Raw genomic sequence first — 18,814 nt, 5'->3', positions numbered from 1 at the left:
GACTTGTAGAGTTGCTAATTCTGACCTCTTCCCAAGACACAGTTGGAAACAACCAGTGCCTGGAGAGGCATCAGAAGCAGAGAAGGTACCCTATCCTTGGGGGTATTTAAGTAGGAAGCCCTATCTTTCATTTTTCTGAAAAAGGTAAGGTCTCCAACTGTGCACAGAAGGGATAGTGGGTAGCTATGGAACCCATATGTTAAAGAGAAAGAAGAGTCCAGCCAAGAGAAGGCATAGAATCTGCAAAAATTAAGGCTCTAGGTCAGATGTAAATACTAATGAACCACGCCATGTAGACAATTTATGTACCAATGAGCACCCCTCCATAGTGCTCTGTGGAAGAGAACAAATTAACAAGCAGAAGAGCAACATCTTTTGGCATCTCTCAGATGGAGAGATCTGCCCTCTATATGTCTATGGTGAGCCCATGCACCCTGCCCCACATCTTAGTACCCTTTGTGGTAAGAAAAAAAATCTGACTGGGAAAGCCAGAGACATCAATATTAGACCCGACTTGTTTTAAGTTTATCCAAAATGTTCCTCCTCTTTGAGTTTGTCTCCAACTCTATAAAAGTTAGATGACATAATATCGAACATCCTTTCCAGCTCTGGAGTTCCACATAAGAAGTTCCTGTACAAATAATTCCCTCTCACTGGTCAGCTTACATTCAAGCCAGTAGCATCACATTTTCCATTAGAGCAGAGATTGGTTTAAATGCATAGGGACTATCATATTCCTGGAGGCCCATGAGTCTCAGCTCTTCTGTGCCTGCCTGGAAAGGAGAAGCAGGCCAAGACCAGGCAGCTTATCGTGCCTCAAGGACTCTTCAGATAGGTCACAAAGTAAACCCAAATTCAGCCTCAATCCAGAGACCTGGAAGAAAGGTTGTTGGTTTTGGTTTTGGTTGGTTTGATTGTGTGTTTGTTTGTTTGTTTACACATACACACACACACACATATATATATACATATATATACATATACATATATATATATATATATATATATATATATATATATATATATATATATATATATATTCTCAACTGTTGTTTGATTCGAACTTCAAGGCAACTTGGCTAAATGCAAATCCGGAGGATAAGAAAAAAATATCCCTAGCCAATGACAACTGCAAGGGATAAAACTGTCAGTTAGTGATGACTGACACCTTCAGAGAGAACACAGCTGTGGGTGGGCAGAGTGGAATGGCAGGCAGGTATCAGTACTGGAAAGGATGACACTGGTACTCCTCATCTAACAATGAGATGTGAAACATTCCTGTAACTAAGCAACCAGGGTATTCTAACCAGAGAATAACCCTCACTTCTACCACTTCCTGGCTTAGCTATAAGCTTCCAGAAGGCAGGAAGATTTCAGCAAATTTATGCCAAATCCCTTAAAATATAGTTTCAAAAAATATGAAATGCTAGAGATGGTGAAAACTTATTTTAATGGATGGTAACACATGTAAGGTCATTTCATAGCTTTCTACACATGCCCAAAGGACAGGTACCTGAACCTAACTACAGTTCCCACATTGTACTGTATCCATAACAACCATCAACTCCCCAGAATTTCTCTCCTTGAAGAGCTCTTACCTAGGCACTGCCCTTCCAGAAGCCAGTACCCATCGGTGCAGGAGCAGGTGTAACCTCCTTCTGTGTTGATACAGATCTGGGTAGGGTTGCACTGGTGTGAGTCTGTCGCACACTCGTCCACATCTGTAACACAGAAAAAAAAAATGATCCCAGAGAGTGCCTTCCACGTCTAAGAAACCTGGGGTCACCAGAAGCACAAGCTGTGCCTCTGTCTCGACTGAGAGGCTGCTGATAAAGTCACTGGGTTATACCGAGAGTAGAGTATTTCCCTGATAGGCACTTTTGACACACACTGGCCTCTAGAGTGTCTTTTGCTCAGAGAACTACCATAGGGGAGGAAACACAGCGGTTTGCACTTTTCATCAGCCTTTATCCTTCGCAACCTTTGTCAACCTTCTCTGAACATGCAGTACACTGACAATGACTCCTTCTTTTGATTTAGGTCTCTCCCGCCTACCCTTCCTGTCATCCCCTCTTTCATAACGGAAGCTGGATTTGCTCATCGGCACCTTCTCTTTACCTCTGCCAAATGGACCAGCAGCAAGTCAGAAGTCCCACTGAAAGCTGCCATTCACTGGGTGGTTTGCTGAACCCTACATTTATCCTCATGGGACTCTGTGAGCCCACTTTACAGCTGGGCAAACAGAGCTGAGGAACCGGTAAAAACCAAGCTCCGAGCTCAGCCCAGGCCTCCTCTTGCCTGACCTAAGTCTTCTATGTGTGGAGATAACAGAGGACACAGCTGGGGCCAAGCAGAAGCAGGAGGGGCTGTCCAAAGGAAGTGAGCTATTACTGACTTCTCTACGATCCACTTTGCATTTCTGCCTGTTGAGGCTGCAACATCAACTTTCTCAGACTTTGTCCCCATCCTCTCAAATGGTAACTTTGGGCTCAGGACTTAGTGTGCCTGCCTGACACGCCTGCGGTCCTGAATTCAATCACAAATAACATGTTTGCATGTGTGCAGTGGCGCTAGGAAGTGGCATGCTGTGTGCTTGGGAAGCCAGCATAACTGAATGAAATAGTCAGTCAGGTGAGAAGCCGTGTCCTCAGGTTAAGTGACAATCCACTATCCACAACAAGCCAACACCAGGAGAACTGGTGAATCCCTGCTAGACTCCAAAGCAACAAGGTGTCTGGGTCCCAGGGGGAGCAAATCGTCACTGCTCTGGGCATGAGCATCCTCAACAGTCCTGGTCCTGGGTAGTAGCACCTTCATTCCATCCTGACAAGGAGATGTGTAAGGTCTCTGCCCAGTTCTCTGCTGCAAACTCCTGCCCCAGCCCTTTGCCTCCCACGGCTACCCCAGCTCAGCCCATACAGCCCAGCCTCCCTGGGGAGCCAGGAAATAATGCTTGGCCAGGGGCCACTCCTGTCCCAATCTACTTCCAAGCTTATGGCAATAAATAATGCCACCCTCTGCCAGGACATATTTACATTTTCCCAGCAGAGTGATGGATGGTGATTATACCCTGGGAACAACTCTGTGAGTCTCTGTCCCTGACTTGGGGAGAATAGTAAGTGAATGTGACCAAGAGGAGGTGAGGAGCTGTTGGAAAGCCATGGTGACAAGTCCCCAAGCCGCTGCCTTTGTGTGGCATGTAACATAAACAACATGTCTGCAGAAAAGTCCTGAAGAAACCAAGCACAGCACACTGATCTCAGGAGGACACATAGGACTTCAACACGGGTCTATTGTATACACACACACACACACACACACACACACACACACACATACACACAAAGCATTCAAGCCTAAAAACAAAACCTTTTAAGCTTGTCTTTTTTCAAAACTCTGCTGCTTTTTACCATACTAAAGACTGTACTATGTGATTATATATATATATATATATATATATATATATATATATATATATATATATATATATATATGTATAATATATAATACATATATATAAAATGTAAGGCCAACAAGATGGAGATGGGTCAGTTAATAAAGAAGGAAGGGTCCCTGCGATCCCTAACAACCTGAGTTCAATTCCTGGAATTCATATGGTAGACAGAGAGAACTGACTCACATAGTTTGTACTCTGAGCTCCATGCCATAGCATGACTACTTATACATACATACATACATACATACACACACAAGTGCATATGCACATATACAGACACATGCATACACATACAAACACACTCATACATGTCTTCATGAACATAAACATACACACAATTAATGAATTTAAAATTTTAGATTTAATTTTCACTTAATTTAATTAACTTTTACTATGTATTTTAAACAAACTTGTCTATATAAAATCTGTTTTGAGAACTCAGTGGATCCATAGATCCCTGGAACAACAGCCCTGTTAAATCCCAGCCAGGCTTCCTCAGCCAACTAACTGACAGGATTTTGGAATGCGGGATTTTAAAGTGGACACCACCCTGCAAGGCAGTGTCAGCTTGCACACCTGCCGGAGGAGCCCAGACTGAACATGTCCAGTCTGTGTTGCCGCAAGGGGGTGAATGAGGCTTTGCAGATTCCAGCTCATAGCTGAATTGCTTACGTTAAATACATCTGACTTAAATAACAGAAGGAAAAATACACAGAATGGCTCCAAGGACATTCTTTGGCAGGGTGTCATTTTCTGCATCAGTGGAAAAGCACAAGTTATGGCTACCTGAGCAGGTGTCATTATCCTTGTGTGCAATCATGTCTGTTTCCTTTCCTGTGTGATAGTTAGGAATGATCTCCTCAGAGAGAAGATGCTGAGGGAGTACAGTCACTTATTCACTCAGTATTTAATGGATTCATTCATTCTTTATGCTGTATGGTGTGTGTTTGAGAGTGTGTGTGAGAGTGTATGAGTATATTGTGTATGTGTGAGTATATGTGTGTGTGAATGTGTGTGTGAGTATGAGTATATGTGTGTGTGAGCATATGTGTGTATGTGTATGTGTGTGTATATGTGTGTATGTGTATGTGTGAGTAAATTGTATATGTGTGAGCATATGTGTGTGTGAGTTTATGTGTGAGTGTGTGCGTGAGTGTACATGTGAATGTGAGAGTATGTGTGTGTCCCCATCCAAACGTCCAGCCCTCCTAACACATCTACCAGCTCCCTGCTTCTTCTCAGGAGCTGCAGCCTGAGCCAGCTGCTTGGGCACCTGGAGGAGTCTACCACAGTAATTGTGACTGGTCTCTCCCCAGGTGGGAAAATGTCCCTCTGCTATCCAGGTAACTAGCCTTTTAGCCTTTAAGGAAAACATGACATTTTCTGGAACCTGGGAAAAGCCCAGTGCTCCTACCCAAAAAGAAATCCTCACCTCACCAAACCTCACAGCTTTGTTGTTCCATGAGGCACTGCATCCTTCACACATCCCCAGCATGGTCTTCTCAGTGGCAGACAGCTCAGGAAAGCCATCAGAACGGTAGCTACTGTGCTTTGATGCCTTTTGAGGAAAGCCATGAGCGGAGTGGACACCTGGACCCAGGACAGTGCTCATCATGAGGTAACTCATCCAGCATTTCACGTTACTCACCAAGTCTCATCAGACAATGAGCTGACCTGGGCAGGTAGGCCACAGCAGTATGAAGGCAGGCAAGCCCTCTAAATCTGGTCAAGGTCTCACAGGGGCAGTAAATAGAGGTACTGGCTTCTCTCAGCACTGCACAACTGCCAACCGTACTGGGAACAGCAAAACATTCCTCCACTCTGATTCAAGAGTCGACATGAGAAGGGGTTACCTTCCCCAGGAGACACAGGCCCTAGACCCTGGAGCAAAAGTGGGCCGTGGAAGCCATGTCTGACTGGCACTCCAGTTCTCTGAAGGCATTGAGGGTAACCTGCTGCTGCCTTGAGCTCAGTTAATGTCTCATCTCAGAAAGCACCACACACAACGCCTTTTTTTCGTCCTGCATGAAACGGTTTCAAGAGCAACCTTAGTGTTGGTTCTCAGTTAATTAGCTAATAATTCCCACCTATGACACTATAGACAATGTTCCATCACAGACACATTGCAGTGTGAATAGCAGGCAAATATATGTCTGCTGTTGCTAGATGTGTATCCTCACACAGAGATGTTCTACCTTGTGGCTTTCACCCATGAAAATTAACAGTGGCGTATTTACACTATTTTCATATCAATAAATCTAACTGAAGGAAGATGTTTTTTGAAAATGCGGGCTGGGGAGCTGGCTAGGTGGCTCAGAGTACCTGCTCTTGATCCAGAGATCTGAGTGTTTGGGTCACAGAACCTACATCAGGAGGCTCACAACCACCTGTAACTCTGGCTCTAAGGAGTCTGACCACCTCTTCTGGCCTCTGTGGGCATCCACACCCATGTGAGATGTACTTACAGAGACACATATGGATAAACAAAAATAAAAAAGTGTTTTAAAGTTATACAAGCTGAATGTGAAGACACATGTCTGTAATCCCAGTCCCTGGGAGGCTGAGGCAGGAGGATTACCAAAAGCTCAAGGCCAGCTTGGGCTACACAATGAGTATCTGGCCAAGTAGGATGACATAGCAAAACATTGTGGGAGTGGGGAAGCGGGAGACAAAACACTGAGTTAAAATTTAAAAGCATAAGTGGCAGGGCTGGTGTGGCAGCTCAGTAGATAAAAGCACCTGTCCCTGAGCCTGACTGCTGGGGTTTGATTTGATTCCGGGACTCATGTGGTGCAAGGGGAACATGGACTCATGTAAGATATTCTCTAACCTCCACATATGCACCTTAACATATAGAAGAGGATGCAAACATGCATACGTACATATATACATACATACATACATACATACATACATACATACATACATACAACTTTTAAAAGTTAAAACAGAAAGCTCTCGGTTCTCCCATACCACAGGGAGGAAATTCCCTGAGCCATACTCATAGCCCTAAAGTTTAAGAGGGGAAAAAACCCCACCAGTACACTGAGACCTCTTCAGAAATGGCTGTCATGTAAAAGAATAAGAACTTGAGGAACTGATATTGATGAATGTGGGCCCAGGTTCCTGCACTGATAACTGGGAAGTACAGAATGTACCCACACCCTCCCCTAGAACCTGCTGGTGTTCTGCCTAATAGCTGCTAAGAACACTGCCTCGCAGGCTGCTGGGAGATTGATAAACTACCAAGGATATGCTCACCCCATCACCAGTGCCTACCACAGGACCAGTGCTCGCTCACCCCATCACCAGTGCCTACCACAGGACCAGTGCTCAGAGGTCCCAATGTATTTACCAGTGACAAGTTGTCCCTACCACCCATGGAAGCTGGGGAAATCTGGCTTCTGCCTCCTGTGGGCCATGGTATAGAATTTAACAGATACCCAAGACCTTGGCACTGAGGCTCACTGGTCTGTGTGGACAGGGTCAGGGCCTCTCTCCCACACAGTCCATAGCCTCAGATCTGCAAAGTCAGAGATTATGGCAAGAGGAGAAAAATGACAGACATACTCCTTCAGCAGGCCTCTCACTTTCCACCTCTGCACTCTGGCATCTGCGAGTCCTTCTAGGATGACAGAAGGCCAAAACATGAAGAGATGTGTCTTACAAATTCCATAGCCATTCCCCAACCCTGCCCAGTCTGAATTTTCCCTTTCTGCACCCAAGCTCCAATTCTGTGAACAAGGGAAGCTAATTTAGGGAGCCTCTGTTGAACGTGCCTGTTCTAGTGTGAGAAAAGCCATCAGCCAAAGGGAAACATTCTTGCTGGGCAAACAGCTGTCCGAGTTTACTTCACGTCCGCACCTTCCCGACATGGCAGAAATCATTTCTGTGGTAGTAGATTTTTAGCCAGTGAAACAACATGTTTTTCCAGCCCATTTTTGGTTCCTTCCTTGCCCAAGCTAATGGGGTTTGATAAGAACTGGGAGAATAATACTGCTGCATTCCTGCCCCTCTGCAGGAAGGCTATTCCAGCTGGGCTGCTGGGCTGGGTCACTGCCATTTTTCAGGCAGCCCAACCCAGCCAAGCCTGGAAGCCACACAGGACCTACTTCCCAAACACCTGCTTAATTAAAGACCTCAGCGTTTGAGAACTCGCTTGCTAAATTCCTAGCACATCTGTACTCCATGTGCCTGATGGTCTTGCATGATCATTAGGAATCAAAAAAAAAAACCCCTCCATGTTTACAGTCTTTTTTCAATTCTTGATATTAAGCATTGTACCCCTAATTAGGCAACAAATGTGTGGTCCATTTTCCAAGCAACAACAAAAGAATCCTTCCATCATGGATGAAACCAGATGGGATCTGAGACCCAGACTCTCCCTGGACGCTATTCATCTATCCATAAAGTAAGAGGTTGAAGGAGTGTTCTCAGATGGCCTTAGCTCTCATCTGCCACAGAGACTAAGTATGTCAGTAATGAGGATCATATTGGTTGGGGGTAGTAATTATTTTCATCCACAGAATGCATGATAAACTGACTGAGCTTGCTTTCAAAATGGGGAGTGAATTGGCCAAGTCCATTCCACTTGCACCAGAGTACGGGTGGCCACTGCTGTGAAGAAGAGACAATACTGGGGTTTTCTCAAGCATCATAAGACAAGATGTTTTCAAAGCAAGAGGATCAGCTTGCTGATTGACAACCTGGACATGGATTTTAGGGGCTTGAGACTTAGGCCATTATTATGACTATAAAGCAAACAGCATAGCACTCAAATTAGATTTCCACTTATTACATTCTTGCCATTTGTCCGTCAACAGAGAAGAGGTTTGGATGTATACCAGGCAGTATTTTCCAAACCTCGCTGTCCACACCAATCACTGACTACATGAGATTGTCTGGGGTGGAGGCTTGGCAAACTGTATTATTTTGAAGTGATTTAAATGAGTCTGGGGCAAAGGAATCTGTGGGACAGCAATGCTTTTCAACTTTCATGTATATATGAATCAGTGAGGATCTTGTCAAATCGGGATTGTGAGGTGCTGTACACTTGACAGCTCCCTGGTGACACCAATGCATGTGGCCCAGGGACTACACTTCACATAAGAAGGTGCTACACTCCTCTGACTGTTGCTGAGTTCGGTGCCCATACAATATTATTAGGGGTTCAGGGCGTGCTCGAGATAAACTGGGGAAGGGGCCAGGGTAAAATGTCTAAAATTCAATTCGTTAAAATAAAGCCTGCTGGCTACAACAGCACACTCAGCCCTCGGTATCCATGGGTTCTGCGGTCACATAACACTCAGCTGCAGATTTAGGACATGTGGAAACTGGAAGTGTACCAACTTTATTATTTATACCACCACCATTCTAATAGGGTCTTATTATGTCACCATGGCTGGCTTCAAAGGCTCAATCCTTCTACCCCTGTCTCTTCCCAAGTGGCAGGGTGACGTGTGTGCATCAAGCAGGTTTTGTCTCATCATTGGTCCCCACCCAAACAACACAATATAGCCACAACTTGCATAGCATTTGTGTTGTATCAGGTGTCATAAGCAGTCTAGAGATGGTTGAGTTTTTGATACTCAACCATCATGAGACAAGACCTTTGGTAGAGATAGATACGCAGATAAGCACAAATACTAGGCAAGTTTGTAATAAGAGACATGAGCATCTGAGGATTCTTATATCCAAAAAGCTCCGCCGTCACCACTCCATGGATGCACTGAGAATTTAAAGTATTATTAAAGCCCTTGGTGGGGGCTGGGTCAGAGGTTAAGAATACACACTGCTCCTTCAGGGTATGGAAGGACAGGTTCCAGCACCCACATCTGGCAATCCTCAATCACCTGCAACTCCAGCTCTGTGGGATCTGATGTCCTCTTCTGGCTAGCATAGACAGGAGTACTCACACAGCCACACATGTGCATACACACACACACACACACACACACACACACACAGAGAGAGAGAGAGAGAGAGAGAGAGAGAGAGAGAGAGAGAGAGAGAGAGAGAGAATTTAAAATAAGATAAATTTTTTAAAATAAATAAATAAAACTTCTAATGTAGCCTGACTCACACAGATTGCTATTCCAGTACACACCCACCTCTACAATTCAGTCCTGTAGTGCTGAGTGACTACTGTGCTATTGGGCACCTACAGCAGCACATGTCTTGAAAGGCCTTCCCTCCTATTGGTTCAGTAGTGTTGGGTTTTCCATGAGTAAACTCAATTCCCCAAATCTTAACTAAGTTCTTAGAAACACACCCCCAAGGTAAAGACCAAAGTTCAGAGATCCCAAGCAGGAGAAAGGTCAAGATTTTCCTATAAGACATGGAATTATTTTCCATGAAATCTGTAAGATCACAGCTCATACATGCATGGATCTTATATCCTGAAATTTTCCTGGCTTCCCAAATGCACTGTTTTCTTGTCTTCACTGAGACAGTTCCTCCCTCTCATTCATTTTACATTTCATTTTGAGACAGGGTCTCACTCTGTAGCCCTGGCTGCCCTGACACTCACAGAGATCTACCTGCTTTCTGCCTCCAAAGTCCTGGGATTAACATCATACACTACCATGCCCAGTATGCTCCTGTCTGCTTTTTCTTAGTGTCACAGTCGTGAACTGCACACACACACACGCACACACACACCAGCTCCCCATTCCCAGGGCTCTATCTTAATTAATGACACCACCACTTTTCATTGGGGAGTGGGGGATAGGATAAAGACCTCAAGGCTCTTTGACCCTTTCTAAGTCCCAGCGGAAGGTACCACCCTCATGACCTCATCCAAACATCATCACCTCCCAAGACATCACTTCCTGTTCCATCACACTGGGAATCAGCACATCGACATACTGATCAGGCAGGGCACAGACTTTTGCAGCCTTGCCTGATAGAGCATCCTCTGTCTTCCTCAGAAGGTTTAACATCCCAGAGAAAGTTTATTCTGAGAAGTGTTGAGGAAAGAAAATAATGGTCCTTCCTGCTCTGAAAGCACATATCAGCAGCAACCCTCAGGATGCAAGTAGAATAGAAGCCCAATCTATTTTTCCATCCAGAGCAAAAGCCTCATAAACCCTGCTATGCATGTGAGAATATGCAGGTGTGCAAATCCACCCCGAGGAATTAATCAGTCCAACGGCAGCAACAAATATTCCCTTGTGGGCTACCCTCAGAGCTCCCTCAGTAAGGAAACCTGCAGGTGTGCCCTTCCCACCCCTGAGGTGAGAGGGCCCTTGATCAGACTCTCAGTCCTTCGCCTGGTTACCAGGACAAACCTGCACACATTACTGACCTTCTGTATCTCAGCTTCCTTGTCACTGACAGAACTACATCACCTGCTCACCAAGAGCTTGCACCAAGTACAGAAGACTGACACAGCTCCTACGTACCTAGATGGAAGCAGGGTGTGGCTCAGTTGGTAGTGTGCTTGCCTCACAAACACAAGGACACTGAGTTCACTCTCCAGAACCTCCATAAAAACAGGCAAGGTAGCACAGGCTTGAGTGCCAGCGCTGGAGAGATACATTGAAGGATCCCTGATGCTTGCTGGTCAGCCATTGTAGCCTAATTGATCGTCTCCAAGCCAATGAGAGAAACTCTCAAAGGAAAGGAACGTGATGCAGAAAATGACAACCAGGGTTATCCTCCAACCTTTATACAGGCACACTCACATGTGCACAGCACAAACACAAGAATGCACATTACAAAACGTACACCGACTTCTTCACCAGAAATATCTCACCATATCTTCCCACTGCTCTCTGAGGTTTGCACTGCTAGTTTGGTGTAACAGTGAGTCAAGGCACATGCCCTAGTCAGCAGAGAGAATGATCATTGGAGCAAGGATTTGAGCTCTGTATCCCACACTTACCCATCCTCAGGACGATAATCCTTCATAGGACATAAACAGACTCAGGCTCCTTGTCTCAGGGATGCTGGGAAGACTGACTCAAACTACTCTTGGAGTTATGTGTGACAACCTGGGGGAATCTTAATGACACTCTGTTAAGCAAAACAGGCCAGTTGAAAAGGACAGATACTTACTACCTGACCCCTCTTCTGTGACATGCCCACTGGAGCCAAATAGAGCCAGAGAGTAGACTGAAGGTTTCTAGGCAGAGATAGTTGCTCCCTAGGTGCTGAGTTTTCACATTGAAAGATGGGGTTCTAAGACCCCCAGGTCTGCTTCATGTCCGTGTAAATATACTCAGCATGGCTAAGCAGAACCTCTGAAGAGGCAGCACAATTCAGGTCGTGTGTGTTTTACCACAATGCAGAAGTCGATGGCAGAGAATCAAAGCCTATTTCTTCACTTGGCTTTATTCCAAGTTTTACAAACTGTTCCTAATCAGAGAGATAAGCAAGTGACCTGTGCTCTACAGCTAAACCCCACAAGGAAGTCCACAGCAGCCACGTTGTGCCCTGAGGATCTCGCCTCTGTGCTCAAACAGCCCATATGCCTTCTGCAACCTAGTGTTAAATTGTGTGGGACCCAAGAAGCAGGGAGAAAGAAGCTGGAGATGGAAAGCAGGAAAGCACAGAGACAAGGAAGGAAAGAGCTACAAAGAGTTCTGAATTATGATGGAGCATAAATCCAGCCTCTAAAGTTTGGGTTCAAAGGGCAACAGGGAGGCAGACACAGGGAAGCGGGACCAGACCTGGTTCAAATCCTCTTGACCTCACTTTTCAGACACATAATGGAAAACAAATTCTGAGGGGTTCTTTCTGTCAGCCCCTAAACCCCTGATTTTTTTTTCAGGTATAAAGAGAATTAATGATGAGAGCAACTCAGTAGGGTCAGTTGTAAGCCAGGTCCTTACCACAGTGTCAGTCAGGAACTGGTCTTCCCAGTCAGGGGCTGGTATTAAGACAAGATTGTTTCCCTAGAGGAGGAGGAGAAACAGGAGGATCTATCTATCTTCTAAATGAAAAGAGAAGAAGAAAGGCTTGAAGGCCAGGCTCAAATCCCAAACTGGCTCCACGTTGACCTTCAGGGACGCCTTCTTACACAACACCACCTCCTCTCAAAAAAACAAGCCTCCAGATGCTTCTGTCTAGAGAAGCTGACAAACCAGATCCTCTGAGAGCTCAGGTGTGTACCTGAGCTGAGGCAGGCAGAGGAGGCCCCCTGGAGGACACAAGAGGAAGCGATGCCAAGAAGTCTGTGGCTTGCCTCAGCATACAAAGCAGGTATACACAGGGCACAGTAGCCAGGTAGGAAAAAGTCAAGGCAAGGGGTAGCCTGATGGGGGCGGGGACTCTCCTGATGCCATTTAAGAAAGGACTTGAATCATAGTGTGCTGTTCTGCTTTTTGGTTAGGCAGGCATGCCTCCATCACAGTGTGTCTACAAACATTAGAATTAATTACTATTATAAAGAGAGGGTTAAATAGTTTGTTGCCATATAGAAACATGGCTATGTTTCTATAACACAGCTTTTACAACATATATATGTATATACATTATAAATATATAATATATAATATCAATATATAATATATGATATATAAATATGTTATAGACACTGCTATGTTTCTACATATCATATGTGAATATGTATTCAGTGTTTCTATAATATAGTCTTTACAACATATGTGTGTGCTGTATATGACATACATGAATATACAACTGACATATATATTAATATAACATATGTTGATATATATTAGTTATGTATTAATATATTGTACATAATTATATATTTATATATGTTATTAACACTGCCATGTTTCCTAGGATTTACTCTGAAATCTGAAGGTCCTGGTATTTCCCTATGGACTCCTCTCTGGACCTGTTTGACAGGCATATCAAAATGAGCTGCTAAAAAGACAGAACTGGCGATTTATTTTTCCCACATTAACATGCCAAAGTAGCTATTGACTCATAAAGGGAAACATGCTGCTCAGTTAAGCTTCATGCTGCTTCCTTCATTCAGCCACTGTGCTGATTGGTGCTGAACAGATTGGGCATTTCCATATTTTGTCTACTGCTCTTTACGAGCAGAGATAAGTCTGCTTTTTATTCACATACATCCTTTTCAGGAAAGTCGAAGACATTACCACCTTGTTATAAATGATGAAAGTGGGTAGAGATGGTTAGTGGACATCTTAAATTTTTAACTAGCCAACTTCTAACTAGGTTGATGTTAATCCCTTCATTTTTGTCTTTAAATAAAAACATCGGGGCTGAAGAGATGGCTCAGAGGTTGAGAGCACTGACTGCTCTTCCAGAGGTCCTGAGTTCAATTCCCAGCAACCACATGGTGGCTGGCAACCATCTGTAATGGGATCCGATGTCTTCTTCAGGTGTGTCTGAGGACAGCTACAGTGTAGTCATATGCATAAAATAAATGAAAGCATCATGCCTGAGTTCAGGGATTCAACAAGAGAGACTCCCTCGAGGAGCTGGGGAGAAGGCTCAGTTGTGAAGTGCCTGCCGTGAAGCACGTGAGCCTGCGTTTAGATCCCCAGTATTCGAGTGAAGGGCAAGCATGCTGATGTGCGTCTATAACCCCAGCACTAGACAGGCAGAGACAGAAAGATCCATGGACCTGCTGGCCAACTGGCCAATCAACTCCAGATACAGTGAGAGACCCTGTCTCAGAAGAATAAAGTGAAGAGCAATTAGGAGAACGATCCATGCTGGCCTTTGGCTTCTGCAGGTATATGCACTCAAGCATACCTATATGTACACATGAACTCAATCATGTGAACACATGCATACATACATACCACATACATAGCACACACACACACACACACACACAAGTGAGGGAGAGAGAGATTTACTGAGGGATATGCCGTCTTAAATGAATTTACAGAATTATTGCCATTATGGAAAACCTGTCAGTCTGCAGGTCACACAATAAATAAGTTGGTCATTATCTAAGTCTTTGATGTTTAAGACTGTGGTGGAGTCTCAAGTCAACAGTTTTACAAGCAGCAAACCTCCCATGACTGCTTCTGATGCCAAAGTCCAAGGAAGTGAGCAGGGCAGAGGACTGATCTTTAGGTCATTGCATTTCTGAATGTGTAGGCTACTTCTTAAATCCAATCTAGCTGACAGAAATGGATAGTCTGACTTCAGGGAGAGACAACTCCTGTGACAGATGGCTGATAGACATCATCATTCACTGCCTCTACAAACATTCATTAAGCAAATTCTTGGCACTGGGCTGGGCACTACAAACATGAAAATAATAGACATATTCCAAATTGACTTCCCAGAACCTGTATCAGGCAGACCATGTTTCCTGATGAGAATGCAATTAAAAGGAAATCAATATGAAAAATATAAATCCTAATAACTGTAATTTGAAAAACTCACCACTATACACATCACAGACTAAGATGTAGTCACAGCAAAAACTGGAATATTATTTGATCTTAATAGCATGGAAATGCTGTGTGCCCTAAGATAAAATGATGTTTCAGTCCACACCAGACTACACATATTATTCTGTGCCCAAAAGATTGAAATTGAGCTTTAAAATGATTAAGTAAAAAAAAAAAAAAAAAAAAAAAAAAAGAACACCTTGCATTCTTAAAAACTCTTTAATCTTTGATTTAAAATTAAACACAACTTTTCCTCAGAACAGTGGTTCACAACTTTCCAAATACTAGCACCCTTTAATACAGTTCCTCATGTTGTGGTGACCCCCAACTATAAGATCATTTTTGTTGTTGCTTCATAACCATAATATTGCTACTGTTGTGAACCATGATGCAAATATTTCTGGAGTAAGGGGTTTGCCAGGCATCTCAACCCACAATTTGAGAACCAAAGCCTTAGACTGGCTAGTGTGGACTCTGACTCTGCAGTGATGGCATCAACAGCAGCATGCTACTCCAGATTCTGCAGGAGCCAGTGAGAACCAGAGTTCTTTAGGTTCCGCCCACCCTGTCCCCTGTGATTTTATAGTACCTTTCTAGTTTTAGATATACAAATACTTAGGGCCTCTCATCCCCACTCTTACCTACAGGGTATAAGTAACTACATATGTGTTACAGTTGCCCACATCATTCAGTACTGTAACATGCTACATTGGTCTGTAGCTTGGGAAGAAGACTGAACCATGTAGTGCAGATGTGGAGGAGGCCATCTGTGTTGGCTTGGATGAGAGCAGCCCCTCATAGGCTCATATATCTGAATACTTGGGTCCCCAGTTGGTGAAACTATTTGGGAAGGATTGGAAAATTTGGCCTTTTTGAAGGACATATGTCACTGGGCCCTGGTGGAGGTGAGCTGTGAGACTTTAAAAGCCCACACAATTCCCAGTTAGCTCTCTCTGCCCCATGCTTGTGTCTCAAGATTTAAGTTGTCTTACTCCGGTGCTGTGCCTGCCTGCCTGCCTGCCTGCCTGCCTGCCTGCCTGCCTGCCTGCCTGTCGTGCTTGCTCCCACTATGATGGTCATAGACTCTACCCCACTGAAAGTGTAAACCTCAAACAAACTCCTTTATACGTTGTCTTGGTCATGGTGTCCTCTCACAGCAATAGAAAAGTAACTAAGACTTTCTCCCATCCTGGTCTGTATATGTATACTCCAAAATGTCCACATAAAGACAAAATTGCCTGACAACACAGTTTTCAGGACATATTCCCATTGTTAACTAACATGTAACTATATATTCTAACTTGTAGAACATATGGTGTGTGTGTGTGTGTGTGTGTGTGTGTGTGTGTGTGTGTGAGAGAGAGAGAGAGAGAGAGAGAGAGAGAGAGAGAGAGAGTTGTGTGTTGTCTCAAGTGCCGATAAAGAAAATTCTTAACATTTAAAATTAATGAATTATGTCTCAACCCTGAGGAATTATGAAAGGGAAAAAAGAAACACAACATTTAAAAAGAAGACAGTAAAGATCACAACAGAGGATGGGACAGATGCCAGAGGTGGTCGTGAACATTTGCTAACTTTGCAGAGAACCTGAGCTCAGTTCCAGCACCAGCAGACAGCTTGCAGATGCCTGGGACTCCAGCTCCAAGGGATCCAATGCTCTATTCTGTTTGCATGTACACACCTATTCATACGCAGACACACATATTGGACATGTACGTACCTATCCGTACACAGACACATATATTCACATACACAATTTAAAATAATACTTTTGAAAAATAGCAGCAGAAAAAATAAAAAGAAGGAAAAACAAGAAAAGAAATGAGTTTACCAAAACCAGAGATTGGTTCTTTAAAATGGTTAAACTGTTCTATGACTTTGCAACATTTGTCACTTAAAAAACAGGTTAGAGGGCTAGACAGGTGGCTCGGTGCTTAAGAGCACGTAAAGGACCCAAATTTAGTTCCCAGCACCATCAGGTTGCTCACGGTCACCTGTACCACCAGTTCCAGGTCACCTGATGACATTGTCTTCAGCAGGCTCTGGTACTCACATACTAATACATCTAATTTAAAATAATAAAAAAATAAACATTTTTATTAAAAAAATATTAGAAATGAAAATATAAAATGAACTCTGGCTGCAACAGGGAATAAAAAGATCATTCAGAGAATGTAGGGAACAGTTCATTCAAATGAATCTAAAAATATAAATGAAGTCATTTTTAGAAAAAAACATAACTTTGCAAAACTCCTGAGGGAGGAATTAAGAGCCAGATGTAGTGATTCCTGTCTGGAAACCCAGCACCCAGAAGGTGGAGGCGGGGAGTGTTGCCAGTTTGGGAACAGCTTGAGTTTAAGCCAGACCTACATTGCATAGTAAGACCATGCCTGGAAAAAAAAGAGACTAGAAAATCCAAATAGTCAAATTACCCCATAATTGTAAAGAATTTATATTGGCAGCTGAAAACCTTCCCATTCACACACATACAAAAATACCAGACCTCAGTGATCTTACAGGCAAATTCTAATGAAGTTTCCATGAAACAGTCCATGAATAGATCAGTTCAGCTTTCCAGAGACTAAGAAAGAAAAAACATCTCACTCTATCAAGATGATATGATACCAGAATCAGCCAGCATAATTCAAAACAGGAATGTGAGAGGCCACTTTAATTTGTAGATATTGCTGTCCAAAATCCTAAACAAAGTGCTAGCCAAACAAATCAGACAGATATTTTAAACACATTATGCTATGTCATGACCAAGGTGGTTATCTTAGAAATGAATATGCAAAGTGGATAACAAGAAAACCTACCAAGGGCTGGAGAGATACCTCACTCAGAAAAGTACTTGGTACATAAACATAAGGATTCTTATGGCTGTTACCCAGCACTGGGTGGCAGAGACAGGCAGATCTCTAGAGCATACTACCCTGCAGGCCTAGATAAACAGGAAAGCTCCAGATTCAGAGAAAGACTGTCTCAAGAAATAAGGTGAAGAGTGACCTGGAGACAGCAAGCTTCAACCTGTGGGAATAAGAACATTAACATGCACACACATACACACAACACACATACACACAACACACATACACAGACATACAAGCCTACCAATGGAAGTAATCATATAAGCACATTTTCAAAGTGTATAATTATCCCAATGCTTGTATTAAACGCATTTGATTCAACACCCACTCTTTTTTTTCAGTGCTGGGGATAGAACCCAGAGTCTTCCATTTACTAAGCAAATACTCTATCACTGATATACATAATGATTTTTGCATGCATATATGTGTACGATATTCAAATATGTATATGTGTATATGATATGTATATGTATGTATACATGTGATGGCCAGAGTTTGATGCCAGGTGTCTTCTTCAAACACTCTTCACCTTATATATTGAGGCATTGTCTCACTTAAACCCAGAGATTGCTGATTCAGACAGTCTAATGAGGCAGCTTGCTCTAGGCATCCCTTGTCTCTGACTGTGAGAGTCTCTGCCACCTGAATATAAGTAGACTATCACACCTGCATTTATTGGGGTGATGGGGATCCAAACTCCAGTCTTAATTGTGGAGTAAGTACTGTACCCTCTGGCCCTCATCATGAACTTTTTAAGCAAGAGAAAGACAACTCAGTAAACATTATTCTTCATAATGAAGTATTAACCGTGACCTTTTAGCTACCCAGAGACAGATGATGTCCACTGTCATCACTTACTCTGCATTATGCTAAAAATCTCCACCAGTACAGAAAACATGAGAAATAAATTTGTAAAAACTATAAGGACTGGAAAATAAGAGAAAAACATCCATTACTCTTGGATAATGTAATTGTCAGTACAGCCAAAAACTTCTACCAAGGACTAGAAATGATGACAGAATTTCACCAGCCATCTCAACATAAGATCAACACTTAGAAATAAGTTGTAGTTCTACACATTTGCAACAAAGAGACTATTGGGTGTGTGTTTGTTTGTTTTTACATACTATTTATAAAGAAAC

The 18,814-nt window shown here is 43.3% G+C and overlaps 1 protein-coding gene across 3 annotated transcripts in view; it reads right to left on the bottom strand.

Moving 5' to 3' along the window:
- Fbln5 (fibulin 5) overlaps positions 1-18,814 on the bottom strand; it is a 67,480-nt gene that overhangs the window by 20,029 nt on the left and 28,637 nt on the right. For all 3 annotated transcript variants that reach the window (XM_052185234.1, XM_052185233.1, XM_052185232.1), the window contains exon 5: positions 1,599-1,721. In XM_052185234.1, the coding sequence (XP_052041194.1) occupies positions 1,599-1,721 (123 nt within the window). The remainder of the gene's footprint in view (positions 1-1,598; positions 1,722-18,814) is intronic.

This window comes from Apodemus sylvaticus, chromosome 6 (assembly GCF_947179515.1).
Source record: "Apodemus sylvaticus chromosome 6, mApoSyl1.1, whole genome shotgun sequence".
NCBI classification, from domain to species: Eukaryota; Metazoa; Chordata; class Mammalia; order Rodentia; family Muridae; genus Apodemus; species Apodemus sylvaticus.
This window is presented reverse-complemented; position numbering and strand designations above follow the sequence as displayed.